Below are 18,629 nucleotides of genomic sequence, written 5' to 3'. Positions count from 1 at the left end.
AAAACTGACTCAAAAATCAGCCACGAGACGTCAAAAAATGAGGGAGATGAGAGGAGAAGTGGGAAAGAAAACCCCTCAAAAATAAATGTATAATCACTCATTTTTATGACGTAACATGGCTGATTTTTTATTAAAATATTACAACAACAACAACAAAATCATCTTTATAGCATCTGTGAAAAGCCAATAAAAATTTTTTACAAGAGCTTTACAGACCGACCAACGGAAATTTAGCCATTTATCTTAATTAGAAGGTGAGAGAAGTTACTGCATTACAGACAAACTACATATAAGTGAGAAATATAGTAAATGTTTATTCATAGGGTGGACAGACGGACAAAATGAGTTTTAAAGTAGCTTTGCTACTAACATACATATATAGTTCCTGAGATATAACTAGACAACACACAAAAGATGTGTGTGATGTACGTCATAAATATGATTGTTAAATTGAATAAAAGAGTAAAACATTGTCCTTCAAGTGTCAAAACTACTGACAAATCGTCAACGAAACTTTTTGTATGAATCTAGCAAATATTTGGAATTTTAGATGTATTGTTAACAAAAACACTTATGCCCATAAGCAGCGTAGTGTAGCAAAATTTTGCTAAAATTAAATTCTAAAAAGAGGATTTGGCAATCAAAACAGAATATTTCTATATATACTTAGGTTGCTACGCCCCTAGAGGCCAGGGGGGAGAAGGGAAAGTAGGGAGGGGAAAAGACCCTCTACTTTCAGTTTTAGTTTTACTATTGTATAAGGATTTAAATATTGATTGAGAAAAAAACTTCATTTAGGCAATACATGTCTTTAATATATCAAGAGGATTAATATGAAATGACTTTTCCGTGACGTAATGTTATTTTGAGGGTATCTGTGCTGATTTAAAACATAATGGAATGTCCTTTTTATACTTATAAAATGCTGTAACATCCTTCTATGAGTCCTGAACAGATATGTTTTGGTAGGTCTTCCTAAATAGTTTTTATGTTAATGGAGGTTAAAACAATGTCATTAGAGGTAAGAGGTGCAGCCAATAGTTTACAAGATTGGCATAGTTACACTAAATAGTGTGTATTCACTTCTACACATGCATTAAAATCAAACTACCATAACACAAAAATACAATCGCCCCTTTTCTTACTTCCCTGTTGAAAATAAATCCTCCCGCTTGTTTATCTAAATTTCGCGTTTTTGTGAATAAAAAAACAGCATGAGCGGATGTGAATACACACGACACTAAATAAGGTCACACTTAGTTTAATTATTTTGCAATCGTTCTTCAGTTGGATATTTTTAATGTTTTTAGGGCGTAGGCAGAACTTTAAAAAAGGGGGAATATTAAAATATTTATTAAGTTGTTTATTTCTCAAGTTTTTAGGGCGTTGATATGTTTTTTATACAGAACTTTTTAAAAAGGGGATATCAAAATGTTTATTTAGTAGTCTATTTCTAATGTTTTTAGGGCCTAAACAGAACTTTTAAAAGGGGGATATTAATATACTTATTTCGTTGTCTATTTCTAATGTTTTAAGGGCGTAAAGAGAACTTTTAAAATGGGGATAATAATATATTTATTTAGTTGCATATTTCTTTTATTTTAGGGTATAGATAGAATTATTGGTAAAGTAAAATTTTCTTTTCCTTTATTTTTATAGTTCTTTAGGATATATTTGAAGCTTTTAATATAATTTAATTTTTCTAAGGCCAAAAACCTAATTTTCTGAATGGGTTTGAAAATCGGTGGTATTTTCCTTTAGTAATCTTAAAACCTAAAGTAGAAAAAAATAAATGTTATATAAACACTATGTCCACAGAAATGTGAAATAAAAGCCCTTCTTTTTACGCGATTAGATAGCAGTAAGTCAAAATTATATTATTTTAAGGGTTGTCCGATTACAGGAAATAAAAATTCTGAAAAAGTACCAATCGTTATTATCTTAGTTTTTGTATCTTTTTAATTATTAGTTATTGTCTGAAGATAAATTATTTTTGTAAATATTTTTTTAAGTGTCTGTGTTTATGTACGTGGTGTGTGTGTGCGTGTGTGTGTGTGTGTGTATGTGTGCGTGTTTGAGTGTGCGTGTGTATGTGTGCGTGTGTGAGTGTGCGTGTGTATGTGTGCGTGTGTGCGTGTGTAGGTGTGCGTGTGTATGTGTGCGAGATTGTTTTTATTTATGTTCAAGTAATATCGACAAAAACTGCTTACGCGGTGATTTTTCACCGTTTTTGTCGATTTCATGGACACATACATACTAAATAATATTTCTTTAAATATTTTCTTTTGCATGTTTGTTCCTTTTGCTAAGATCTAATTGTTTTTTTTAAATCTAATCTTAGTTTAATGGCGAGTTAGTGGCAGCTAAATTTATCTAATACTTCTTTTTATATTGGTTATTTGTGCTTGCTTGTAATACATTTTTTATACCTGACTATCTGTTTAACTCTTAAGATCTCTTAAATAATAAAAACCCAATTGCTTTGCTTTTTAGGATTGCTTACCTTAGTCGAGAACAGGTTTTAAGCAAACTTATGGGGTCATCAGAAACACCCCATGAAAAAATAGCCTTTTCCTACCAAAAGAAAAGAGGAAGAATTTGATAAAAAACCTTTAGTTTTGAAATATCTAAAATCAATTATTAGTATAACTTTTCATGTTTATCTGTCCATGTTCCTGGCATTATTTATGTCAGGTATAATATTTGCGTCCAGTTAAACCCGCTCGTTTGACCCATACGCTACAAACAGATTGACCCATGCGCGCAATTCAAACATGTAGTTTTTGCTGTGATTTTATTAATGGAGGAAGAATTAATGTTTATTAAGTAGCGCACCAATAACAATAAAAAACTTTGCTGCATCAGAGTCTATTGTTCTTTTCCAGTAGATATTTTTAATTGTTTTAAAGCGCTACTTGTATTATTTAATTAATATTAAAAAAAGTTTTCTTCTTTTAGGGTCGGTCTGTATAAATATAACAGATAGCTATTACTGTTGATTTAAGCATGTTAGAAACGTCCTAGTGTTTTTAGGTTATACTAGTAAATGTTCGTTTGTTTGACCATATAATTTGTTAAGTCTTGTGTTATGTGTATTGCCATCCTTGTAATTAGATATTATATATGGTAAATAATGCCACAGCACTTGAGTGTGGTTTCATTGAGAGAATTGTGCTTGGAAAGTATTCCAGTTATAGTAAAGGTAAATTATTAGCTCAGCTACTCTTCATATGGATAGGTCTGTAAGTCCTTCAATTTGTCCGTTATTCTATATATGTGGTTTCATTGAGAGAATTGTGCTTAGAAAGTATTCCAAATATAGTAAAGGTAAATTGTTAGTAGCGCAGCTACTCTACATATGCATATGTCTGTAAGTCCGTTCAATTGTCCGTAAACATATAGGTGTGGTTTCAATGAGAGATTTTTGCTTAGAAAGAATTCAAGTTATAGTAAAGGTAAATTATTAGTAGCGCAGCTTCTCTACACATTAATATGTTGGTAAGCTCGTCCATCAATCCTAAAGGAGTTAGAAAAAATCATTGATATAAAGCATGCAAGGGTAGCATTAATGGCAACGCTACAACAAGGTAGACACGTTAGTTCGTTCGGCTGACGGAACAGTTGTACGGGTAAAGTAAAGAAAAGGTAAATTTAGGTATTTCAGCTCCTCCAAAACTTAAATGTTTTAACAATGCAGTTTCTTCGTTGCTTTCCTCTGTTAGCTTTTTCTTACGTTCTGCTAGCTAGTATTAAATCAATTATAAAATACCTAAAAAGTATTTCATGGACAGATTTAATCTTGTTTAGGGGTGTGTATCGAATGCTGCAGCAAATTTAGTCAACAAATGGGCAAAATACAAGAGAACACCCCCACAGGTTTATTAATTCAACTTTTCAAACAAAAGGAAATGATGTAGTTGGATGTGTGTGACTGAGTTTTCATTACGATATGTAAATATTATCCTAGACATAACGATCTAAGATATTCTGGAAAGTATTTTCAAAGACAGGTATTAAGCTATTTTGTGTAGCATAGGTCAATTCTCCCTTCCTCTGTGAAAAGTATAATCATGTGAAAGACTGAGTACCATTTCCCTAACAATAAAATATCACCTTCATTTTTGTCTTTATTACATCCATCTAAAAACTCAACCCCCCTCCCCGATTTAGGTTCAAGGAATGTGTTTCGGATTCGCCTCTCGCATCCCCCTGATAAAACCCTGTATACGCCACTGTTTTCTATACATACGTACTATTTTATTTTTGAAAAACACAATGCAATTAAGTAAGAGAAATTTAATATGCTTGATGTTTTATTTTTCTTTGTAATTCTCTTCTATGTTTTTGCTCTTTTTAAATGCTTTGCAATTGTTATTTTGTTGCTATCTTAGACTTTGAAAATAAATATAAATCGTAATGCTGTCTGCTCGGCTGATTCATGTAAAATATCTCTAAAATGGCTAACTGTAACGTTCAATAATAGGGTTCCAGGACAAACGCAGGAGTCCCAAACGCAGGAGTGGACAAACGCAGGAGTATTAAAATATTAATTTAATTAAGTATTTCTATACAGATTAGGTTAGGTTGAGATATGAATGCACAAATAAGCCCCCCGCAGGGGTTAGGCATTAAATAAAACCTAAAAGAAGGTCTAAAATAGGTTAGGTTAGGTTAAGTCTCCACTCCTGCGTTTGGGACTCCTGCGTTTGTCATAGGACCAATAATAGTACACAAATGTTTTTAACCAACGAATAAGATAACTTATATAACTTTTATATTCCAACGTCCTCTTCCTTTCTTTAAATATTACATTTCAGGAACATAATTATAAGTTATCAGGAATTTTTGAAAAAAAAGAACAATCAATCTTATTTTTTTTTTTACTTTTTCGTGCTATAGATGAAACGTCGACCTGGTATCACAACTAGAGGCCAAGTTTTCCTTACATCAGGTATGCAAAAATAGAATCTGTGTCATACTAAAGATATTAAAATAATACCATAATACTTTATTCAGCTCATGGTTTGATAATTAATTGAAAGTAGAGTAAAAGCCCTTGAACTTAAATTCATGAAATCTAACTAAAACTAAGTTGTAAAAAGTTATGCAGCTACTCTATAATTATTGTTCTAGGTAGAGTGAGAGAAGGAGAAGAAATGGTATTTGCCAACAGTTCAAACCAAAATCTGGATTATGAGCATAGAGAACAGTTTGATCAGGTTTTATATTTAATCTTGATTGGTAGGATCAAAAAGGGGTAAAATCCAGGACTTTTTATCAAATTAAAAAAAAATTTATATCCTCCCTCCCAAATACAAAATAATGAGCATGCCCCCTTGCCTGCCTAGCCGCTGACGATCGGCCCCCTAGCCATATAACCTAACCGAGAAATTGTAAAAAAAAAATAACTGAACTGGGGGGGGGGGGGGGGGTTACAAAAATTTTCGAATTTTGAAAAAAATTCATAAGAGGATAATGTCCAAAAAGGCAGTGACAACAATTTTTAATGATTTTATATACTGGATGGGTAATTTTGTTAATTTACAATTTTATAGTCTATTGTCTTATCTCTTAAGATCTCTGCATTTTAAAAAATAAAAGTTTTAAACACATTATAAAACTTTAGAAAATTTTAGCAGTCCCGTGACAAATTTCTTTTTCTGTTTCTTTCAACAATTTTCTTATATTTTTGTTGCTGTGCTTCTAATAAACATAATTGTCCTTGTTTTAGTATGATGCTAGAAACATAGAGCTTGATACGAACCTGTCAGTGGCTAGTAAAGAAACCACATTAACCCTCAGAGAATATTTTATCAATTCTTGTATACCTGGAGTTCTAGATGAAGTTGTTAATGCTGTTCTACAGGTAAATCAATTAATAAGACCCCTGCTGAAGTCCTTCATGTACAATATAAGCTTTAGTCCAGCCACCAAATTTCAATTCGAACACCCTCAGCCACCTACAGCTACAGCAATCCTAAGCTGTGTAGCTTTTAAGAAGCTACAGAGGCAGCCACTTTGAATTTTAATTCCGCCACATTCAGTTAAATCCATCTTCTTCAGCATTAACCTCCCTTAGTTTAACGGATTTTTAGAGGCTGCAGCTGAAACACCCATCTGGGACCATTGACTGCAGCTCCTTTATGCAACACTCTACCTCAGTGAAAATGATATTTTTTGCAATCCCTTAGAATCTAGATGCAAACAGACATTAATTGAATGACAATAATTTTGTTTCAGTCTATCTGCAGCTAAAATACTGCACAGAAAGCGGTTAAAAATGTATGAATTTTATTCAGGGAATAGAGAATGCAGTGGTAGATAAAAATTCCGAGCTGCAGAAACAAAATATGCCTGTCAAGATGGCAAGAATCACTACACAAATGTATATCATTATCAGGTACTGATTTTTTTTGAAAAATACGATAAAATTTTAATGTAGTTTTTTGTACCTGTAATATTAAGTATACGCGGCCATGCTTCTAAAGACCTCTAGGGGCAATTGTAGGGTGGACATTTTTTCCAGGTGCGATTTCTCTTTGGAGAGGGAAGGTACCCTCCCAAAAAATAGTTGTAAACATGACCTGGACCAATGAAATGTTTCACTGAAAAGAGAACCATATCGGTTCAGTGGTTAGCAAGATCCTTCACTACATCACACAGATAGACATCCAGTTCCTTTTATATAATGAAAAATTTATCTAGCTGTATTGATTAAAACAATTTAAGATTATTATCTGCGCTGCTTATGAACACAATTATTCATGTTTTTAGTTTTGTTGATGCTATAGTTTCTCCATCTATTATGAGTTTGGACATTTCAAATCTTTTACAGGTAAAAATCAGGGACGGAGGGGACATTTGGATGTTTATTACACTAGTCCTCAAAGTTTTAGATTATTGTCTTCTAATTAGTTTTCTTAAGAACTTGGGGTATTTTAATCGGTTGGTTCATTAATTTGAGTGTCCAGACGTTTCAACCACTAATTGTAATTTATGGAAGGGGTATCTTTGTGTGTCATTATTGGGAATGTACATCAATTTATCGGCCATTGTCACACTGTTAGCTCCCTGGGTAAAATAGATAGAATGGCTGTCACTTTTGATTGTTTATATTCATTGAACAAACTGTCTAATTTCTTAAATGAGATCAAACTTGTGTGATTAATAAAATTTTATTATAGCCTTCCAGAACCAAACTATATTCCAACCTGAAACACTTTACTGGAATGAAACATCTAAATTTAGCTGAGGGATCCTATGGATATGTTCCAGAGCTTTATAGGTCAGTATAATTACTTCTAGAAACTATTCTAGTAGTTCTATGCCAATTCAACAGTACAAAAGACTAAGATGAAGTAATTTACGCCATTGTGTCTAAGTATTTTTAACAGCAGTTAATACCTATAAGAAAATTTTGTTTATATAAAAAAATAATCATGCATAGAACATAGAATGGTTCAAAAATACTATCATTTTTTATAAACAATAGACTTGGTAGATTGGTATTGCTGCACAACTTTCATTATTTGAATTGCATTTCAAATATTAAAATTTGATTAAAATAGCAAATAAAAATGATTTTACTTTTTAAGGATTCAATTTATAGAAGGTATAAAGAATATGCCTTATTTGTCAAGTTTTTCTCTCCATTATGACTGTTTTGATGATCTTATAAAGGTAAATAGTAATTTTCAATTAGATGGTGGAGTTATTTTAAAATTTTATGTCTTTTAATTTCATGCATAAAATATGTATATAGACAAAATGGGAAGAGGGGAAAAGGGGTTCCGTAGTTTTATTTTGGGCGATTATCCTTAATTTTTCAAAATTTTCTAAACTGAAATAATTTCTTTAAATGTAAAGGATATACTCTCATATAGCTACAGGGTTTATGAATAAGCAAATTAATTCTATTTCAAATTGCTGATAATTAGTATATTTTAGTGGCGTAATGTTGTCTCAAAACGAAGACGAAGAAAGTCACTCAAAAATCAGCCTGTGACGTCTTAAAAGTGTAGGATTATCTATCTCTCCACTCTTCATCTCTCATTTTTATGATGTCAGAATTTTTTTTTTTAAGGAACTTTCTTCGTCTTCCGTAAAACTTGTTTTGTTCTGTAACTAGAGGAAAGTGGGTAAGAAATGGGGGGGGGGGTGAAGTGGGTTATGGGGAAATATTTACTTAGAATTGTTAGAATCCTAGTTTCTTGTCGCTGCTTCCACAGAACATAACTATGCTTGTTTTATTCAGACATTAGCTTGTTCTCCTTGCAGCAAAACTCTAAGAAACCTGGATATAGAGTATTCAGTTCTTGTTACAGATCAATGTGCCCCATATTTCAAACAGTTGTCTGCTATTAGGTAAGAACAAGGATGACGTCATTCATTTGCAGCGAAGCACAGAAGCAGCAGAAGTTCGTTGATCATAAAAAAGAAAAAGTCAGAGAAATTGTGAATTTTAGATAATGAAAATCACAAAACCTGTATCAAAATGTCAAGGATGTCCGGGAGGTGATAAAAAAGTGTTTACATCCCCCCCCCCCCAACAAAAAAAGGTTAGACGTCCTCGCAAATGTAAATATTCTTTTGCATCATGACTGAAATACTAATTAAAATACTCGCAAAAAGTTTATAGTCAAAATAATATTTCTTCTTTCTTAAATATCCTTCTTTAAAGTTCTTTATTTATCAAAAAAAACACAAAGGTATTGTTTTTTTCAGAGAGTTGAATCTATTTTCATGTGGCCTTTCCTCTGAGGCAGGATTACAAACTGACTTACAACCTTAATTCTAGAATAGTTTTTGTCTGGTTATAGATTCACATACTATAAAGTATAAAGTTTTTGTCTGTAGCTTAATATTCCAGTAATTACTGTCAATGATCCGAGTTCTACATTTCAGGAAAGCTTCATAAAGGTCCTGGGATGATTTTAGGTTGTTTTCTATTATTAAAATCTTTAGATGGTTTATGCCATTTTTCTGCCCTAGATGCTAGTGGCGCAGCCAATAGTATGTTGATAATATTCAAAAGGAAAAATGTAAGATTTAAAAGGGCTGGCAAAAAGAAAAAAGGGATAAAAAAATAGAGATAAAAAAAGTCCAACTAAAAATACCATCAGAAAGACATGATGTGTTTAAAGTATATTTGCAAAATAAAAGTTCAGTTTGCATGCTAATCCAGGGACAAGCACAAATATTAGCCTGTCTGCCGAATCTTGTTCATCTGCGCAGAGGAGATTTTCTTTGCGATGCTTTGGGTAAGTTTTTTGTTAGCCTAACCTTTTCTTAGAAAATTGCTGAAGTATGATGCGATGCATCCTTGTCAGTAGCGAAGCTACTTTATAATTAACTTTGTCTATCAGTCGGTCCGTCAGCTCGTAACGCTATGGGGGGAAATGCTATTTTCTAGGCTGTTATACAAGGTACATGGCTGAAATTATGTTGCTAAGATTCCATGCACAAATGAGCATCCTGTATTAGTTGGCCAGTTATGCCAAAAAAAATAATGAATGAAAGGTTTCATGGCTTGTTCTATAATTTATTTCTTGATAAATACATACAAATGAACATCTGATCATTAATAACTTTGTCAATATTTTAAGCTTCGCTATATTTAGGAATGTTTTCATCTTTAAAATTTACTTTAGAATGGATTGACTATATGGCAGACACTAAGGACAAAGTTTTCAATATTCAAGAATTTGTTTCTTCTGAAGATTATCATTTCCACACCATACACCAGGAAATATTTACAACCTAAGATTAGTTTTAAAGAGGGAAGCTTTTACATAATCTGTCAGAGAAGCATTGCTCTAATTGTAAATTATTAAATGCTAAAATCAACCTAAAAGTATAACATTCTAAATCAATATGAAAAGTTTAAACGTGTTAGAGTTTTTTTTTCAACTGGATGTTGGTATTATTGAATAGAAAATTCTTTGGTTGGAAGAATTGAAATAGTGATTTGATTACTTAGACAACAGGTATAACATCTATTTAAACTCTAGATAAAATTATAAATTGCATTATATTTTAACGATTTAGGAGAAAATATATATATACATAGATTTATTGTAAATAAAAACTGTTTAGATGAATTTAGTAGCTAAATACTGCCCAACTTTAAAAAGTATGAGGTAAAGCTTTTTTTTAATTCAAATATGAAAAACAAGGATAATAACATCAATGACAGCAAAGCTCATCAAATGAGACAGAGCAAACTTCATTAATTGTCAAAGAACAACAAATAGACTGTCTCTACTGGTTTTCAATACATTTTTTTATAGATAAGGGGGGGGGGATTTTTTCCCAGGTCCTATGAGAAGCTATATCGTTTCAGCGGTTAGTGAGATCATTCAGTACAGACAGATAGAGATCCGGTTACTTTTATTTAAGGATTGTTCTTTTTAGGTTTATGTACAGTAAAGAACATTTGGTAGATTTTCTACCACTTTCCAAATTTCAACAATTAAGGTAGATAATAGATATAAAGAAAATTAATTTATAATCTTGAGACTGTTGATTTGGTATTAATTAATCCTAAAGAACTACCGCTACTCATTTTCAGAGATTTTTTGCTTCAAACTAATATTCCTTTCTATATTTAATTTTGTTATGAATAAACTTTTTTCAAATTTTAGAGATCTTTACATTTGTGGAGGAGATTTTTATGACGACAAACTACTGGAGCTTGTGGAAATTATTGGAGGTCAATTATCAAGTTTATACCTCCAGTTTGTGGATACAATTGACATCAAGGTATTTCTTAAAGGTTTAGAAGCAATGCTTGTTTAATTAGGCTTTATATCTCAAACTAAATATGTCTGTATGTCAGTATTATTGTTATATTTACTAATCTATAGGCAAAAGATGTCATGAAGGAAATGAAGTCATTCCTAAAAAGGACAAAAATTTCCTTCCAAAAAGGACAGAAATCACTATTTTTTTAGTCTACTGTGATCCATATACTATGCATTCAATTGTTACGTTTTAATGTCCATATTTAAGATTTCTAGGTCATAGTGATGCTGTCTAATTATTAAACTATTCTTTTCCAACTAATGAATTCCTAACAATTTTTAGGCCATAGTGATACTATCAGTGTACTGTATTCAAAAATATATTCTTTAATATACAATCTTATTATTTTTAGGCCATAGTGATGCTATCAGTGTACTGTAAAAGACTAACAAAACTTTCGTTTTCCAACTGTGGATTTATTCCAGTGGATAACAATCATGAACTGGGTGCTCCTGGCTCAATAGTCAGGTAAATTTTTGATAACCTGGATAACCTTTAGAGGAAGAGATTATCTTGTCCATTACTTCATACGGATAAGGCTGTTGTACATTACACTATATCGTTAGGTCTAACAACCAGGGATATCTAAGGGTAGCCTTTTATCCTTTTCTGTCTGTACATCCGGTACACTATGTTAGGTAACACCCAAAAGACTAACAACTCTTTGATTGCACGATCTTTGTCTGGAAGTCCTACTTGTATATGGTAATGATTTGCGCCTGCTTTAGGCCAAGGAATTCATCATATTTAAAATGTACATATAAATCATGCACCTGACATTCATTCTATAATATAGTAGACATTAGACATAGATAAGTTATGTTTTATCCTAGTAGGAAATAAAATAATAAAAATAGGACGAAATTCTTTATTTGCATCTGTCAGAAATTATCCTGCTCGCCCTAAATTTAATACCTAATCTTATTATTTCATTACAGACTTGTATTGACGGATCAGTCAACAATAGAGATCATGCAGACTTTCAAATATTTAGAACATCTTTGTATTAATAGCACATGTGATCTACAATATACTAGGTATTTTTGATTATTGATTGATTGATTATTAATTTCTTAGTGCTTGCACCTACTAAAACTAAAATTCTTATCAATATTTAAAAAAAGAGATTTTAAAGTATATATTTCAGAAAATAATAACATCTTATCAACCCTTATTATCGACGTACTTAAATATTTTTGGTATTAAATAGATTAATTTAAATTCACTACAATTTTATTTTAGCCTACTGCTGAAGAATGTACCACAATTAAAATCTTTGGATTTGGGGTTAGGGGTAGAAGTTAATGATTATTATTTAACCCAGGTTATAATATTTTTATAGATAATTCTATCCTATGATATAAGCAGTAAGAGTTGTATTGTCTTTAACTTAAGATCTCGGATATTGCATGTCCAAATGAGATATAATTTTCATGGGATCTTTATTAATGTCTTAAGGGTTCATTTGCACTATTTTCTCGAAACTCTTATTGAGACCAGAGTCGAAGCAACCAGTTGATTTAAAATTCAAAAGAATAAAATATAATTTCATAGGACTTTAATTTTATACTATTACCAGCGGCTGCGCTCATAGCATCTATGAGCTATGTATTAGAAGTAGAAAGAAAATAGGAAAGTAGACCAAAAGCACTCGTAGATATAGAAATTGAATAGCATAAAACCATCTAGGGACCTATAATGGAATTTGAACAGGATATGTACTTGTTTAGGTTGCTAGATTGATTCCTAACCTGGAGAAGCTAAAAATCAGAGCAAGTGACAGATCTGATCTTACAATTCAGGTATGCTACAACTTTTCCACCATTCAAAACAAAAGTTTTAAAAAATACTAATCTACTCGTTTTTTAATCAATTATAATGTAGTTTAGAGTGTAGAGATAATGATATTCTGTTGTCCTAACCTATATGAACTGATATACCTATATAGTTGGAGCTATACTAATTATAAATATAATTATTCTTGTTTAGAGTGTAGAGACAATGTTATCCTGTTGTCCTAACCTATATGAACTGATATACCTATATATAGTTGGAGCTATACTAATTATAAATATAATTATTCTTGTTTAGAGTGTAGAGACAATGTTATCCTGTTGTCCTAACCTATATGAACTGATATACCTATATATAGTTGGAGCTATACTAATTATAAATATAATTATTCTTGTTTAGAGTGTAGAGACAATGTTATCCTGTTGTCCTAACCTATATGAACTGATATACCTATATATAGTTGGAGCTATACTAATTATAAATATAATTATTCTTGTTTAGAGTGTAGAGACAATGTTATCCTGTTGTCCTAACCTATATGATTATGAACTAATATACCTATATATAGTTGGAGCTATACTAATTATAAATATAATTATTCTTGTTTAGAGTGTAGAGACAATGTTATCCTGTTGTCCTAACCTATATGATTATGAACTAATATACCTATATATAGTTGGAGCTATACTAATTATAAATATAATTATTCTTGTTTAGAGTGTAGAGACAATGTTATCCTGTTGTCCTAACCTATATGATTATGAACTGATATACCTATATATAGTTGGAGCTATACTAATTATAAATATAATTATTCTTGTTTAGAGTGTAGAGACAATGTTATCCTGTTCTCCTAACCTATATGAACTGATATACCTATATATAGTTGGAGCTATACTAATTATAAATATAATTATTCTTGTTTAGAGTGTAGAGACAATGTTATCCTGTTGTCCTAACCTATATGAACTGATATACCTATATAGTTGGAGCTATACTAATTATAAATATAATTATTCTTGTTTAGAGTGTAGAGACAATGTTATCCTGTTATCCTAACCTGTGTTAGCTGATATACCTATATATAGTTGGAGCTATACTAATTATAAATATAATTATTCTTGTTTAGAGTGTAGAGACAATGTTATCCTGTTGTCCTAACCTATATGAACTGATATACCTATATAGTTGGAGCTATACTAATTATAAATATAATTATTCTTGTTTAGAGTGTAGAGACAATGTTATCCTGTTGTCCTAACCTATATGAACTGATATACCTATATAGTTGGAGCTATACTAATTATAAATATAATTATTCTTGTTTAGAGTGTAGAGACAATGTTATCCTGTTGTCCTAACCTATATGAACTGATATACCTATATATAGTTGGAGCTATACTAATTATAAATATAATTATTCTTGTTTAGAGTGTAGAGACAATGTTATCCTGTTCTCCTAACCTATATGAACTAATATACCTATATATAGTTAGAGCTATACTAATTATAAATATAATTATTCTTGTTTAGAGTGTAGAGACAATGTTATCCTGTTGTCCTAACCTATATGATTATGAACTAATATACCTATATATAGTTGGAGCTATACTAATTATAAATATAATCATTCTTGTTTAGAGTGTAGAGACAATGTTATCCTGTTGTCCTAACCTATATGAGCTGATATACCTATATATAGTTGGAGCTATACTAATTATAAATATAATTATTCTTGTTTAGAGTGTAGAGACAATGTTATCCTGTTATCCTAACCTGTGTTAGCTGATATACCTATATATAGTTGGAGCTATACTAATTATAAATATAATTATTCTTGTTTAGAGTGTAGAGACAATGTTATCCTGTTGTCCTAACCTATATGATTATGAACTAATATACCTATATATAGTTGGAGCTATACTAATTATAAATATAATCATTCTTGTTTAGAGTGTAGAGACAATGTTATCCTGTTGTCCTGACCTATATGAGCTGTTAGCCTATATATAGTTGGAACTATACTAATTATAAATATAATTATTCTTGTTTAGAGTGTAGAGACAATGTTATCCTGTTATCCTAACCTGTGTTAGCTGATATACCTATATATAGTTGGAGCTATACTAATTATAAATATAATTATTCTTGTTTAGAGTGTAGAGACAATGTTATCCTGTTCTCCTAACCTATATGAACTGATATACCTATATATAGTTGGAGCTATACTAATTATAAATATAATTATTCTTGTTTAGAGTGTAGAGACAATGTTATCCTGTTGTCCTAGCCTATATGAACTGATATACCTATATAGTTGGAGCTATACTAATTATAAATATAATTATTCTTGTTTAGAGTGTAGAGACAATGTTATCCTGTTGTCCTGACCTATATGAGCTGATATACCTATATATAGTTGGAGCTATACTAATTATAAATATAATTATTCTTGTTTAGAGTGTAGAGACAATGTTATCCTGTTATCCTAACCTGTGTTAGCTGATATACCTATATATAGTTGGAGCTATACTAATTATAAATATAATTATTCTTGTTTAGAGTGTAGAGACAATGTTATCCTGTTCTCCTAACCTATATGAACTGATATACCTATATATAGTTGGAGCTATACTAATTATAAATATAATTATTCTTGTTTAGAGTGTAGAGACAATGTTATCCTGTTGTCCTAACCTATATGAACTGATATACCTATATATAGTTGGAGCTATACTAATTATAAATATAATTATTCTTGTTTAGAGTGTAGAGACAATGTTATCCTGTTATCCTAACCTATATGAACTGATATACCTATATATAGTTGGAGCTATACTAATTATAAATATAATTATTCTTGTTTAGAGTGTAGAGACAATGTTATCCTGTTGTCCTAACCTGTGTGAGCTGATATACCTATATATAGTTGGAGCTATACTAATTATAAATATAATTATTCTTGTTTAGAGTGTAGAGACAATGTTATCCTGTTGTCCTAACCTATATGATTATGAACTAATATACCTATATATAGTTGGAGCTATACTAATTATAAATATAATCATTCTTGTTTAGAGTGTAGAGACAATGTTATCCTGTTGTCCTAACCTGTGTTAGCTGATATACCTATATATAGTTGGAGCTATACTAATTATAAATATAATTATTCTTGTTTAGAGTGTAGAGACAATGTTATCCTGTTGTCCTAACCTATATGAACTGATATACCTATATATAGTTGGAGCTATACTAATTATAAATATAATCATTCTTGTTTAGAGTGTAGAGACAATGTTATCCTGTTGTCCTAACCTATATGAACTGATATACCTATATAGTTGGAGCTATACTAATTATAAATATAATTATTCTTGTTTAGAGTGTAGAGACAATGTTATCCTGTTATCCTAACCTATATGAACTGATATACCTATATATAGTTGGAGCTATACTAATTATAAATATAATTATTCTTGTTTAGAGTGTAGAGACAATGTTATCCTGTTGTCCTAACCTATATGATTATGAACTAATATACCTATATATAGTTGGAGCTATACTAATTATAAATATAATCATTCTTGTTTAGAGTGTAGAGACAATGTTATCCTGTTGTCCTAACCTATATGATTATGAACTAATATACCTATATATAGTTGGAGCTATACTAATTATAAATATAATTATTCTTGTTTAGAGTGTAGAGACAATGTTATCCTGTTCTCCTAACCTATATGATTATGAACTAATATACCTATATATAGTTGGAGCTATACTAATTATAAATATAATTATTCTTGTTTAGAGTGTAGAAACAATGTTATCCTGTTGTCCTAACCTATATGAACTGATATACCTATATATAGTTGGAGCTATACTAATTATAAATATAATCATTCTTGTTTAGAGTGTAGAGACAATGTTATCCTGTTGTCCTAACCTGTGTTAGCTGATATACCTATATATAGTTGGAGCTATACTAATTATAAATATAATTATTCTTGTTTAGAGTGTAGAGACAATGTTATCCTGTTGTCCTAACCTATATGAACTGATATACCTATATATAGTTGGAGCTATACTAATTATAAATATAATCATTCTTGTTTAGAGTGTAGAGACAATGTTATCCTGTTGTCCTAACCTATATGAACTGATATACCTATATATAGTTGGAGCTATACTAATTATAAATATAATTATTCTTGTTTAGAGTGTAGAGACAATGTTATCCTGTTGTCCTAACCTATATGATTATGAACTAATATACCTATATATAGTTGGAGCTATACTAATTATAAATATAATCATTCTTGTTTAGAGTGTAGAGACAATGTTATCCTGTTGTCCTAACCTGTGTTAGCTGATATACCTATATATAGTTGGAGCTATACTAATTATAAATATAATTATTCTTGTTTAGAGTGTAGAGACAATGTTATCCTGTTGTCCTAACCTATATGAACTGATATACCTATATATAGTTGGAGCTATACTAATTATAAATATAATTATTCTTGTTTAGAGTGTAGAAACAATGTTATCCTGTTGTCCTGACCTGTGTGAGCTGACAGACCTACGAAGTTGGAGTGGTGTATATCCCAGGGAAATACAACAACTTATTCAACTTAGAAAGTAAGTCTTAAAAGCATTGTTTACATTTAATAGCTGCTAACCCCCCTCCCCTAATCTTTGTGTTAAAAACCTTCCCGAGACCTATGAGAAGCTACATTGTAAAGGAAAACCATATCGGTTCAGCGGTTATCGAGATCCTTGAGCATATACAGACAGATATTCTGTTACTTTTATAAAAGAATATATTTTCTTCAAATAGACAGATAAATAGAGAGACTGGCAGATGGACAAGAGAAGAAGAGACATATAGACAAACTAATAAAGTAATTTGTTAAAGAGGAAGGTAGCTAAATAGAAAGACATACAGACAGATGAACAAACAAACATACCATCTCTTTTCCATCTTTTCCAAAAACAGTTTTTATATTACATTCTTCTGCAACCTAATTAACAATCAATAATTTATTCCATGTTGCACCAGATTTTCATGTACCCTGATAAAGTAATACTAACAGCTGGCTAAAATAACGATCCTCCCCATCCACCCCTTTATCCTCTCCCCTCCCCTCCCTTCCAACTATATCCATTCTGTCTGCAACATAATTAACAAATAGGATATTGATAAAATAAAACATATTTCAGTGAAAATGGTTGGATCCTAAATCTTGGGAAAGATAATGAAAAAGACACAGATGAAGCTCTTAGGCAAGTTTCAATATTTACAGGGATAGAACATTAGACGATAGAAATACCAGGATCATATGAAGGAAATGAAGTCATTCCTAAAAAGGACAGAAATTCCCTTCCAAAAAGGACAGAAATCATCTTCCTTTTCCTCAGATATCTCAAATATGGACAAAAATCACTCTCCTTTTTCTCACATATCTGAAAAAGAGGATAAAAATCACCTTCCTAAATCTCACTTATTCTTCCATTTATTTCTTTAGCTTGTAACGCATTAACGAATCATTTTGATAAGAAAGGTAAAATAAAGCACATTGAGATTAACTTTTATAATTAAGAAGAAAAGTTTTAAAGCAAAACTGGTGATTTTCCTTAGATTATCCATTTTTTTAAAAAAAATTGGGGGAGGGGAATCTGTGCTCGAGTAAAAACTTATGAATGGAAACTATTTATGAAGGTAATGATTCTTGTTTTTTTTAGACGCGCAGGTCTGAAGGAGAAATTTGACAGACTGAGGGATCAATTTGGGGATATGGTTATGATTCCATAATATTACATATTATCTTCATTATAAACAAGGATGACAACATACATTAGTAGCTGATTTGGGGATATGGTTATGATTCCATAATATTATCTTCATTATAAACAAGGATGACAAGATACATTAGTAGCTAAGCACAAAAAGATCATTGAAGGATAAAACAACAAATGAGTTAGATATCGAAATCTTTAATGAAAATAGTGTCTCAAAAATTACCTATATGACG

The 18,629-nt window shown here is 30.8% G+C and overlaps 1 protein-coding gene across 1 annotated transcript; it reads left to right on the top strand.

The window, feature by feature from the left end:
• Positions 1 to 10,099: 10,099 nt before the first annotated feature.
• On the top strand, positions 10,100 to 18,409 carry LOC145323056 (uncharacterized). The gene is made up of 10 exons (XM_080165440.1): positions 10,100 to 10,139; positions 10,414 to 10,476; positions 10,644 to 10,761; positions 11,156 to 11,271; positions 11,742 to 11,840; positions 12,046 to 12,127; positions 12,534 to 12,605; positions 17,126 to 17,235; positions 17,818 to 17,880; positions 18,340 to 18,409. Exons 1-10 carry the CDS (start codon positions 10,135 to 10,137, stop codon positions 18,407 to 18,409), a joined length of 798 nt encoding a protein of 265 aa, XP_080021566.1. The 5' UTR covers positions 10,100 to 10,134.
• The last annotated feature ends 220 nt before the right edge of the window (positions 18,410 to 18,629 follow it).

This window comes from Acartia tonsa, chromosome 6, assembly GCF_053477335.1.
Source record: "Acartia tonsa isolate MP-2025a chromosome 6, ASM5347733v1, whole genome shotgun sequence".
Classification (NCBI taxonomy): domain Eukaryota; kingdom Metazoa; phylum Arthropoda; class Copepoda; order Calanoida; family Acartiidae; genus Acartia; species Acartia tonsa.
Note: the sequence above shows the minus strand (reverse complement) of the source record. Positions and strands in the feature narration are given on the sequence as shown.